Source organism: Phodopus roborovskii, unplaced genomic scaffold (genome assembly GCF_943737965.1).
Source record: "Phodopus roborovskii unplaced genomic scaffold, PHOROB, whole genome shotgun sequence".
NCBI classification, from domain to species: domain Eukaryota; kingdom Metazoa; phylum Chordata; class Mammalia; order Rodentia; family Cricetidae; genus Phodopus; species Phodopus roborovskii.
Genome location: NW_026126525.1, coordinates 27,468,037 through 27,480,442, shown reverse-complemented (window position 1 = coordinate 27,480,442; position 12,406 = coordinate 27,468,037). Strand labels below are relative to the sequence as shown.

The window sequence follows — 12,406 nt, the reverse complement described above, 5'->3', positions numbered from 1 at the left end:
TTGAAAAAGTCTTTTTTTCTGAGTAGTAGATCTTGGTGGTGGGCTTTTGATAATCAGTGAGCCAAGTTGTGGACAGTTTGCTGCCACCCAGGCCTCATCGCATTTACAGAGCACTGGAAGAGGCCTAGACCTTTGTGAATGGCATTGACTTAAAGTCACTAGCTACTGTAACCTTGCAGCCAGACTCTGATTGTCTTTAGCTGTAAAAGCTCTAAATGGTATGTATGTTCTTCTAGAGAAAAGTGCTCTTACTGAAAAATCTTTGGTTAGTGCATCCAGCCTTTGTTGACTCTCTCACAACTTCTAGATAGCTCGCTGCAGCTTTTCTGTACCTTGCATTAATAAATCTTTCTGAGACTGATTGTTGATCATCACAATCTAGCTTCTGTTGTCTTCAAATTGATTTTTGTACCTTTCTTCCTTGCCCAGCTTTCATGGAATTGAGAGAGTTAAGATTTTGCTATTGGTTGGCACATAGGTTGTAAGATTGCTACAAACTTTCAATTTATATTAAAAAAACAAAACAGCATTTTTTGAAGCTCAGTAAAACCAAGTGTACCTTTATACACTGTTATTGAGTAGACATGTTTGCCACCAGGCTTTGAGGTTTCTGTTAATCTTGTGCAGAGTTTTAAAGTTGCTAGATTGACATTGGAAAATGTTCCCTTCTGCCTATTAATTATGAGAAAATTATGGACATTAAGGGCACGGAGAAAGGATGGAATAGCTTTTTGCCTTCTTGGACTTGGGGAACAAGTAAAAGCTGTTGAACTTGTAGATGGGTGGGAAAAAAAGCTGTCCACAATTGTTAGGTGAAACACCCTCCCAAAGACAGATTGGAAGAGAAGAGCGTGTTTATTAGCGTGTATGATCTGTGTGACACAAAAGACAGAGTCTGGCTCTTATGGCATCGGTAACTAAGACAATAATACATGTGAGACCAAAAAGTGCCTTCAGTGTCCATCCCCAAATACACATCTGTAGCACCCTTGCAAGGTTCAGACAACATCGGAGGAGACTGAGTGCAGTTGTAACGCTGTGTCTGTCTTCCAGGTATGACATGGCCATGTGTGCATACATGAACTCACATTACCTCTAATTACTGGGCCCATCAAAAGATCCCAAGAAAACCCACCATTTCCTGAGGCTTTGTACAAAGCCAGTTAATGGTTGCTCAGGAAGGGAGAGGCATTTTCTTCTGTGGCATTTCATAGCCATTGGTGTATTGTCCTGTGTGCCTATAAATAACTCCCATCCATGCTCCTATAAATAACCCTTAATTAGGGTGCCCCCACTAACTAACCAACTGACTGGATAGATGGCTCAGGCTGTGATTCCAAGATGAATGCTTGGCCAGCGTGTATGAGGGCCTGGCTTCAGTCCCTACTACTGAAAGGATAATGGAATAAAGTTGTTGATAAATAAAGGAACTAGTGATGGGTCTCCAGAGCAAGGAATATACCTGAACTTTTGTGGATTGATTTCGGGCCCGTGGGCAAATTCGAGGGAGCAAGGAGCTTTTTCTTTGCTGTGTGGCTTCTCGGTTACTTTTACCTCAGCAGCATTCTCACAAGTGTTGTTTCAGAGTAGCATGTTGTGGTCTCTACTATGAGAGTAATCCAGAGGTGGACATTATGATGGATATTCTGTTTCCTCCATTGAAGAGGCAGGAAATTTTAGTGGATTTCAAAGACATTTCTGTGGTAGACTCTATGTCTTGGGGATATGCTTCCAAATACCTTTAACAAGCTCTTACAGGGTGTGCCAGACCAAATTTTGTTAGTTACATTTGCTTTTCATTCCCCAAAGGTAGTATTGGCTCTTCTTGACACTGTGCCTGGGTTGGAATCCCCCCCCCTCCCTCTCCCTCTCCCTCTCTCCTTATCCCTATCCCTCCCTAAGTCTAGGGTATTGCATTGAAGCAATGGGCTTTTTTTTTTTTTTTTTTTTAATAATCTAGGCCATCTCCAGCAGGTTACAAGCTCTCTCCCTTTTCTCTATCCCTGAAGCAGTGAGAAGGAATTGTTGAAGCATAGGCTCTGCAGTTACCTGTGTTGGGATGTTGGATTCAGCTTATCTTAGAGAAACCTTAGATGAGTTAAAACACCCAATCATTTTCTTGTGTAAACAGAAGCTAGAATTGAAGGTTAGACGGTTCTGATATTTTGTAAGCATTTAAACAGCACTGTTCACTGAGTTCCTTTGTTTGCTTTTTGCCTTTTTTGAATGGCATTGAGCATTTTTTCTGTCAATCTATCTGCCTCTTGTATGTTTGCTTCAGTACAAGTAAAACACATTCCATATCTGAAAGGCATTCTTGATCATTGACCCAGCCTGGTAGTACTTTTTTAAAACCATGAATTTAGGTGTGTATTTCTATTAGAAGGAAGCAAGAGTCTTCTGCAAGCAGTGTTTCTACCATTCCTAGCTCTCCTTTTAGGGACAAGCCTTTAATTAGAAAGTCAGTTGAAAAATTAGTAAAAGAGTGTAAGGGGTTTTTCTTATCCCAGCCAAATGAGGCTTTACAAGAAAGACAACAAATACATTTCTGTCTTTATTTTGTTTACTATAAAATGTAGAATTCATCCTCATACCCCCAAACCTTTTCTGAATATTATTTGAAGACTGCTTCTGAAGTGAGATCTCGTTTAAAAATAGATTTTATAGGAATATCAGGAGATAAGCTTTTTTCTTTTCTTTCTCCTTTATTTTGGCTCACAGATTTAGAGATTCTCATCCATAACTTAGACAAACCCATGGCTCTTAATTAAGCCTTGTGTGAATTGTATAATGAAGCAAAACATAAGCCTGATGGCTAGGACAGAAATGAGTGAAAGAAGACATATACCCACAATCCTCCAGGAGAACATGTTCCTTATGACCTAAAACTTCATAATAGACCCAGGTTCTCTTCCCACAAAACAAAATTTATTTTATTTTGTGAGTGTGGGTGTTTTGACTACATGTCTGTGTTCACCAACCATGAGCATTTTTGGTTCCCATGGAAACCAGACAGGAATCAGATCCCCAGGAACTGGAGTTAAGATGGTTGGGAGTTGCCATATGGTTGCTGGGGAATGAAATTTAGGTCCTCTGGAATACTAACCATTGCTCTCATCTCTTTGTCTTCATGAAGCCACCCCACCCCAATCCTTTCCCCATGTGTTTTTATGTCATGTATTCAGAATATTGACTTTTACAAAAACTTATGTATATGAATGCTTTGTTTACATGTGGCTGTGTGCCATGTGCATAGAGTATCCATGGACACCAGTGGGGGGGGGGCGTCCTGGAACTGTAGTTATAGTTGTGAACTGCCATGTGGGTGCTAGGAAATAAACCCATGTCTTCTGGAAGAGCAGCCAGTATTGTTAACTACTAAGGCATCTCTCCAATCCTCAGTATATAGACTTTTAAAAGTAAAAGTCAACAAACTCTGTCTTGTAACTGATGAAATCAGTGTTGTTTTTAATTGTGGCTATTGAGATGTTTGTATTGCCATTTCTATCCCTTCCATGACTTCCTGGATCAATAACAGTTTTTTGTTGTTCTTTTTTTGTTTTGTTTTGGTTTTGTAAAACATCTTTATTTTTATTCTTTATGAATATAGCTCCCATTCTCTTGAAATTTGCTGAGTGTATTTAATAATACGTAAATAATACACGAACTCTCTTCTTAACCAGTGCAGAGATGATGTATCTTAATATTTCTCTTGTAACTTACTGTTGTTTTGAAATTCATTATCTTCTTCTTAAAAGGGATATATGGTCTATTTGATCAGCTATTTTCATTTTAGGTCTCCCTTCTAAAAGAATTTTCCTTCATTGTCTTGGATAATTAAGTTTTGTTTTGCTTTGCATTTTGTTGTTTACAAATACATGTTTTATTGTTAAAATGTTTTGTTTGGGGTTTTTGTTATGGTATTTTGTTTTTTTGTAGATGTGGGTATTGAACCCATTGCTTTGTGTATGCTATAGGCAGGTGTTCACTCAGAAAGCTACACCTAATCTTTAAAATATAATTTTTGTATTTCATTTTCTCTTAATACTTCAATGATGTTCTTCTGTCTTCTGGTTTCTGCTTTTGATATTGGAAAGTTTCTTGCCAAATGAAGAGTATCAGAGTTCCATAACATTTGATTTTAATGTGCTTTTTCCTTTAGTTGCCTTCCCCCATCTTACCAGTTCAGCTCCCTCATGGCCTAGCCTTGTGGACACCACCAAGCAGTGGGACTATTATGCACGTAGAGAGAAAGACCGAGACCGAGACCGAGAGAGAGACAGGGACCGAGAGAGAGACCGAGACCGGGACAGAGAAAGAGAGCGCACCCGAGAGAGGGAGCGGGAGCGGGATCACAGTCCCACCCCCAGCGTTTTCAACAGGTTTGTCGGGTGTGAGGGTGCTGCACATTTCAGCTGTACTTTGCATTTGGATTTGGTGTCACTAGGGAAAGAATGCTCAAGACATGGTTAGAAAAAACATTTGAGATCATACTCCTTTCATTCTGGAGGACCCCATTATCATAAGCAGCAAGTTTCAAATCTGGTTGTTCATTTGCCCTAATGGAAATTTTAATCCCCCACAGATTTCTGTCTTGTCATCTAAAACTATTTTCTCTTTAAGTTTAATTACTTGATAATTCATACACATTTCTGATATATATTATATTATTTTAAAATAAAATTACCACCTTAAATATGTACCGTGAGTTAAAAATACTCCCATTTATTGACTACCATTTTCTTTTTTTTTTTTTTTTAAACATAAATAAGCTAATTTTAGCATTTGGAATTTCTTTGTGTGCACCTGAATTTCCATTGGTGTGCCATGTCTAAAGGAATTCTCAAGCACTGCTCCAGAATGCATAAGTCTGCATAAAGGGGTCCTCACTCGTATGCACAGGTCCTGATGTGAAAGGTTGTGGAAGCCAGAATATTGTGTCCCTTTGTGTGTTCTGTAGGTGTGTGTGTGTGTGTGTGTGTGTGTGGTAAAGATTTACATGTTCTACTTACATGTGAGTAAAAGGTTAATGTCAGAAAGTCCAAAGGTAGAAAAATTCTGTGTTCTAGAAACCTGTACATGAGAAGTACAAGCTATTTGTTTCTAAAGACTGACCAAAATGTTCTAAAACAAAATGTATATGGTATGTGTTGCATTACAAATTACAGGGTCATTGTTTTGAAAATGAGAGACCAGTTTTAACATCTGTTTTTAAGGCACTTTAATTATGGGCTAGGAAGAAGGCCGGGTGCTGTAGGATGTTTGAAATGTGCTCTAATGAGTTCCAGGCCAGGAGGAGCCCTTGTACCTATCAGAAAGGCGGAGGAGGTGCCGCTGTTTCCATGCAGGGACACTCGCCAGCAGTCTGTTCTTAGTAGGTTCCCATTGTGTGGCTGCCTGTGGAATCTAGAGGCCTCAGAACTAGCAAGAATTGGCTTTGGGACAAGGGCAGGGGCAAGGGAGCTACACATGACAAAATTGTAAAATAACTGGCCTTCATTCCTCCATGTAGCCTAGTTGAGTCTTTCAGAGGAACTTCATTTGTTAATGGAGTTAATTGTAATGTTCATTTGCTGCTGTGCTGCTTTGGTTTGCCTTGGAGAGAGATTATTAGAGGCCCAGTAACCTTTGTAGTGGTCTGCTTCTGAAAAAATTAGGTACTAAATTCATTGAAGAGTTACATGTATTTATTACACTGTGTTCATCCCATAGTTCCTCTTTAGAGGTCAGAGGACAACTTGTAGGCGTCATTTCAATCATTCTATAATATGGAACCTGGGGATCAAACTTAAGTTGTCAGGCTTGGCAGCAAGTGCCTTCCTGTCAGGCTCCTACTCTCACACTAAGAGCTTGATAAGTATTGTCACTTTTATAGAAACCTTGAAAAAGACTGTCAGTTAAAAATGGGAAAACAGATTTCAAGGAGTGATGTTCTAGTGTTAGAAGTGGTGAAGGCAGAATGTGCTGGGCACTGCCTGTTGTCATACACTGCCTATAAAGACATTCTTCTTAGGGAGAAAACATGAGTGTACCCATACATGTACATATACATACGTGTACATTAAAACATGTTTCTAGAAAATGTTTACAATCTTTTGTTTATTTGTTTGTTTTTCAAGGCAGGATTTCTCTGGTTTTTTTTTTTTTTTTGGAACCTGCCCTGGAACTAGCTCTCTACAGAGAGAGGCTGGCCTCGAACTCACAGAGATCTGTCTGCCTCTGCCTCCCGAGTGCCGGGACTAAAGGCATGCGCCACCAATGCCCAGCATGTTTACAATCTTAATATATCCTAGATGTTTATTTAGGCAGTAGTGTGTTCTGGCATTAAACATCATTGCTGAGCCACTTGTTTTGCTAGGTGGTCACAGGCTGGCTTGTTCTGTATACCACTTATGCTTTCCCTTCATACTATTAATCCCACTCAGATTCTTGAACATCCTGTTGCTGCATACAAACTGATAATTATTTGTATTGAACATATTTTTAAAAACTGAAGCTTTTTGGCAATATCCTAAAAGATGCTTGTTCATTCCAAATGACAGAATTTTCTGATAACTAGGTTTTAAACAATCTTGACTTCCATGTGAAATACAAAAAGGGGAAAGCCAGGCATGGTAGTTCATGTGTGTAATCTAGCATTCAGGAAGGTGAGACAAGAAGAGCTAATTCATTTGCCAACACGGGCTGCATAGTGAGAAGAAAAGAGAAAAGGGGGAAAAAAAAATGAAAAACTTAAAGGATTAGTAAAATGGAGAAAAGAATGTCAGTTAAGCGATGTAAAAGAAGGGAAAAGTCATAAAAAAACACCTGCTAACTCTGGTAATCAGTTCTGTTTGCTGAGTCTCTAATTCTATCCAAAATTAGAAAATAGAGCTTTAACATGTATTTGTGCATTTGAAATTTTTAGCCATGTGTCAGTTAGGTAGCTGGGATGTCCAGTTCATGTGTTCTATGTGGTATGCAGGCGTTGATGTCTCATTTTTCTTCATATGTATCCTTGTGTACAGAGGTGGGGGCAAGTTACACTATTTCTTCTGACACTTAGAAAAAAAATTATCTACCCGTCTTCACTGTGGAAGCCATTGTGAGACATTCATTCTTAGAATCTACCACATGGCCAGTATGTTGCAAATAAGACTTAAAAATAGATACCTGATAAATTTAATTCCATTTAATTATAAAATGGAAGCAAAATGAAATAACCTGCTGATTAAAATTTAAATCTTCAAGTGTCATTTTTTTTTCCAGAAATAAATTGTGACATTCAAATATGAAGCCTGTCATTAAAACTGAGATGGCACAGAGCAGATGTAACAACAGATGGCCATTTTTCAAAGTATGCTGTTTCCTTAAGTTAGCTGTGTTACTTGTTTTCCAATATAAGAAGTTAGTATGCAGGCCTCTGTTAGGCTTCAGAAGCTCTTCCTCTTACAGTCAGCTAAATTAATAGTCTTGATATCAGTGTTCCCTTTCCATTTTAGTGATGAAGAGCGATACAGATACAGGGAATATGCGGAAAGAGGCTATGAGCGCCATAGAGCTAGTCGGGAAAAAGAAGAACGACACAGAGAACGACGTCACAGAGAGAAAGAGGAAACCAGACACAAGTCCTCTCGCAGGTTTGCTCTATAATAGTGACTTAATAGTGACCCACCTTAGTCTGGGGGGTTTGGGGGAATAGTTACCCAGTCTGCCTTTTAGGAAGCAACAATACTTCATATAGCTAACCGATAGATAAGACTGTTTCTATCTAGAAGACCAGGAGCAGATTGTCATAGTTCCTTCCTTATGGGCATCAACAACAATTTTTAAATTCTTTTAATATCTCTCAGACAAAACAAGATATCTGGGTTTTATATTATATCTCTTTGGTAGAGGGGAATTTGGGCATATGAGACAATGTTTATAATATTAAAGTGCTATTTGGTTTAAATAAAAATCGGGCCTGCAGTTCTAAAACAAAAAATTAGAATCGATTTTAATGCTCCTTGTATTTGAAAATTGACCCTATAAAATAGCATTTCCTGTTCCTAGTTATTATGTTTCAGTTTCTAATTCACAAAGACTTTCAGACAGAGTAATGGAGTCTGGGATGGTGTGGGTGAAGATAACCCCATAACATAATCTATGTAAAATCTAATGCAAAATATGTTCATCAGAAAACAAGTGGGTTTAACGTAAATCCAGGCTTATTGATTATTTAGACCAGATTGATTGGTCACAGTTTGTCATTAAGCATTGTTAAACGCAGTTCCTTTTCCTGCAGTAACAGTCGACGTCGTCATGAGAGTGAAGAAGGGGACAGTCACAGGAGACACAAGCACAAAAAATCTAAAAGAAGCAAAGAAGGGAAAGAGGCTGGCAGTGAGCCCGTCCCTGAACAGGAGAGTGCTGAAGCTGCCCCTGCCGAGTAGGCTCCGCCTTCTTTGTCTGTCAGTCCCAGAAATAGATGCTATAAATCTTCTTATTTTTCTGGATAATGTTGAAGAAATATACCCTTAATCTTGTTCTGTTAGAATGAAACGTTAACTTTTTCTTTTCCAAAATAAAAATGTGCATTTTTCTGTGTTAAGTTAAAAAATCTTTGTCTTGTAATATTTAAAGAATAAAAGACAGAAATGACTTTATATCCAAGAAAGTAATGTGAATGAGTCAGCAGGGGATTTAGAGAAGCTTGGCTATGTGTAAACAGTATGATGAAAGTCAAGGACTCACATTGGCCAGCTTTCTGGTTATTCAGATACTGTTGCAAAAGAGGTGCTGCAAAGACCCCCTGCAGCGAAGCTGCTCTTCACCTTACTATAGTCTCCTGCATTTTCAAGAACATGGACACTTCCTTGGCATCACTGCCTTTCTAGCAGGGTTTCACTGTTCTGAAATTGGGTCCGTGGTAACTAAAAGGGCCATTTTTATAACTAAATTCATAGAAGGTAGGAGGCATTTGGGTGGCCCTGTGATGTAACTGTGTACTTTCTAACAGGCACATGTGTAGATCCAGTTGTGACTAGCACAGCGCTGTACCATTCCATGGCCATCTGTTTGAGCTAGGGTCAAGGCTGTTTGGCTGCTGTTAACATGTTTTCCAAGGCTCATTGGTAGAGTACAATGTAGGTTGTTTTTTTTTAATACCATTACCATATTAAGGATAAAAATAAACTCAATGACAGTAGTGTTAGGTCCGTTATTTCTTAGTAAAGCAAAAAAAATCCAAGCTTAAAATATGGACTTAGTCCAGGAGGGAATACAGAACAGCAGTGTTTAGTGGCTAGGAACATGGTGTATGAAAGAATGACTTAGAGCCACAGGTAAGAGGATGGCTAGCATTTAGAAAAGATTTATTTCTCATTTTAAATTCTCTACTATTAAATTTAAATCCCTGTAATATGCTCCTCCCTGAACTCCACATATACCATATAGATTTTTATGGGATTTTTATTGAATAGAAAAATATAAACTTAAAAGTTTGGAGTGATGAGGAATCCTCCACACCAAATAAAAACTTACCGGTTTTTATTTTTGAAAACATTCTGAGGTGTCACTTGTTTTCACAATATCATACTTTTCTGGTATTTTTTACAATATAATCTTTAAATATAAAAATTGACAAGATAAATACAGTTTTACCTAGCCTGTGATCTTTTTTCTGTTTTCTAAGATCCATTGTTGGTTTTATAAAAATGTACCAGGCCAAGAAGCAATAGTGAGAGTAATTCTCCCTTTAAGTTCTTTGAGCATCCTTGCCAAGCAGGCGTGTATCATGCCAGACGTACTCCTCCCATTGACAGCGAGAAGAATGTCACCACATCTAAGAAAAACAGGATTGGCATCACAATTACTTGGTGGGCTTAGGTGGTAGTAGTGTTTGCCATATTTGTCCAATTTAACTCTAATTAGATTTTTTTCCCTCTTCACTTAAATTCTCCAAGCTCCATTCATCTTGCAGAAGATATAATAATATAGGAAATTGCAATATGGGACCAAGGCCAGTGTTTGTTTTTTGTTTTTATTTGGTGTGGGGGGGTGAAGGGTGTCTCTGTGTAACAGCCTAGGCTGTCCTAGAACTTGCTTTGTAGACCAGGCTGGCCTCAAATTCACAGAGATCTATCTACCTGCCTCTGCTTCCTGAGTGCTAGGATTAAAGGCATGCACCACCACCGCCCAGCTTAAGTTTGAATTTCTTAAACTTAACTAGCACACTCATGTTTTAATTTCTCACTCTTCAAGAATGTAAATATATGCTTTCTTTCAAGTGGGGCCAAGTTTTTACATGTAGAAAACAAAATACTTGAATATTATTTTACCTAATTCTTCCATCATTGTATGCTGGCGTTCCTTCCACAATGGATTTTATAAAAAAAGGTTTGTTCCCAGTGTATTCTTCATAACCTCCTACAATGCAGAAGCCCAGACTTCCCGAGGTGTTCCTCCGTAGTGTCACATCTTTACAGTTACAGAAGTACCTGAAATAGAATATAATTAGTGTATGTACAGTTGAGTTCACTAATTGTGACTTCATCCCTCATTCATATTTTTGGACATTTTAAAAAAAGTAAAATAATACATGCATATGTCTGCCTCAGAAAGGACAGTAACTTTTCATGCTCTTAGCAGCTTTTGTGTTTGATCTCTTCCACAGCTAAATACCCTACCCTTCCAACAAAAGGATTTCATTATTGTGCTCTGTTTGTCTCTGCTGAAAAAGATGACTATGGTTTGGCTAAGGACAACGTAATGCATGGACATATGGACCAAACATTGGATATGCCTCATACTTCTAATGATAAGCCAAAGTGGAGACTACTGAGGGAATATAATTTTTATATATTTGTGAGTTTACATAATTCTTAAAGAAGGCAAACTTTCTTTGAATAAGTGATTCACAATGAAATAATCATGATGAAAATAACTTTAACTTAAGCTAATGAACTTCATTAAGTGTAGAATTACTATTGACCCTTGAAAAATACTGGTGTATACTCACAGAAACAAAGAAGACTGTAGACATAAGATGAATGGGAAGTGGATCAAAAAAGAGTAGAAGAGTTGTAGGAATAAAGTCAACATGGCATAACCTGACTGGAGAGTTCAAAAGGAACTGGAGAAGGAAAGACCATAGCGGGCATAAGAATGAGTAGAATCCTCAATAGGGTAGTTGTGATTGTTAGAGCCAAGTGCAAACTGCTGTAGTGCAGTAGGAAAGGGTGTCAGGAGCTGGAGTTGGCTCTGGGATCCCTTGTCTACCATGTGTGTCTATGGTCTAGGAACTGCTTTGACTGGAAGATAGCATTTTTATGTTGGTAGAAATGAAGATGTTTTGTTTATAGACTGTACCTTAAAATAATCAACTGCTTTTTGATAATCAATAAAAATGATCTTGTGAAATGTTAAGCAATGGAGTTTGGTCTTTATACTGGTTGCTGGTCTTTCTCACCATTTAACAACTATGATGGCTATTCTTGGTTTCAACTTGACTACATCTGGAAGAAACTCAAGTGGTTGGGCATACCTGTGGGGAACTTTTTTTTATCTTAATTAAATAATTTGATGTGGGAAGACCCACTTTTTTGTTTATTGTGAGATGAGGTTTCTCTATTTAACAGCCCTGGATGTCCTGGAACTCAACTCTGTAGACCTGCCTGCCTTTGCCTTCCAAGTGCTGTGATTAAGGGGGTGTGCCACCACCATCAGGCATGGGAAGACCTCTTTTAATCCAGATCTTTTCAGGTGAGAAGATGGATCTTTAATCTGGGCCACACTTCTGCTGGCTGCCTGTGTAAAGGACATGGAAGAAGAAAGCTTGCTCTCTTTGCCCATTTGCTCTTGCTCTCACCAGCAAGTCCATTCCGGTGAGACATTAGAGCCTAAGTCTTTGGGATTCTAGCCTACACTGAGATATCCAGCCTGAGGAACTGAACAGCTACTGGCTTCTTGGACCTTCTGTTTGTAGACAGCTTTTGTTGGACTAGCTGGACCATATTCTATAAGCCGTTCTAATAAGTCCCATATATATTCATATTCATTCAGTTCTGTTCCTCTAGGGAACCCTGACTAATACAAATTCTTTTCATGTTGTTGCTTTCATCTGAAATAAAACAAGTCCATTTTTGTTTTGTATGCATTGGCATCATGTACAACATTTTCTTACACTGAAATAATAAGAAAAGATAAATGAATTTTATTTAGTGAAAACTCATTTTTACTGTTAAGTACTTGTCTTATTTGCCAGTAAACCTCCTTTCAGCAGCACATGCATCCTGTAGGAGCAGAAGTCTCCTGGATATCACACTGTTAAGTTCCATTTTGGCTACTTGGGAAAAGCATCACATATTCCCCACCTTGGTGGGCAGTGGTTCTCAACCTTCCTAAAGCTGCAACTCTTTTAATACAGTTCCTCATGTTGTGGTGA

At 38.4% G+C, this 12,406-nt stretch overlaps 2 protein-coding genes across 6 annotated transcripts in view; one reads left to right on the top strand and one right to left on the bottom strand.

Annotated features, from left to right (window-relative positions):
* Fip1l1 (factor interacting with PAPOLA and CPSF1) overlaps positions 1 to 11,388 on the top strand; it is a 63,118-nt gene extending 51,730 nt beyond the window's left edge. For all 4 annotated transcript variants that reach the window (XM_051198357.1, XM_051198356.1, XM_051198355.1 and 1 more), the window contains 3 exons: positions 4,163 to 4,382; positions 7,482 to 7,619; positions 8,267 to 11,388. In XM_051198357.1, the coding sequence (XP_051054314.1) occupies positions 4,163 to 4,382; positions 7,482 to 7,619; positions 8,267 to 8,414 (506 nt within the window). In that variant the 3' untranslated portion in view covers positions 8,415 to 11,388. The remainder of the gene's footprint in view (positions 1 to 4,162; positions 4,383 to 7,481; positions 7,620 to 8,266) is intronic.
* Positions 9,494 to 12,406, bottom strand: part of Lnx1 (ligand of numb-protein X 1) — a 104,035-nt gene continuing 101,122 nt past the window's right edge. For both annotated transcript variants that reach the window (XM_051198349.1, XM_051198350.1), the window contains 2 exons: positions 10,302 to 10,460; positions 9,494 to 9,805 (listed from right to left, as the gene is read on the bottom strand). In XM_051198349.1, coding sequence (XP_051054306.1) covers positions 9,670 to 9,805; positions 10,302 to 10,460 — 295 coding nt within the window. In that variant the 3' untranslated portion in view covers positions 9,494 to 9,669. The remainder of the gene's footprint in view (positions 9,806 to 10,301; positions 10,461 to 12,406) is intronic.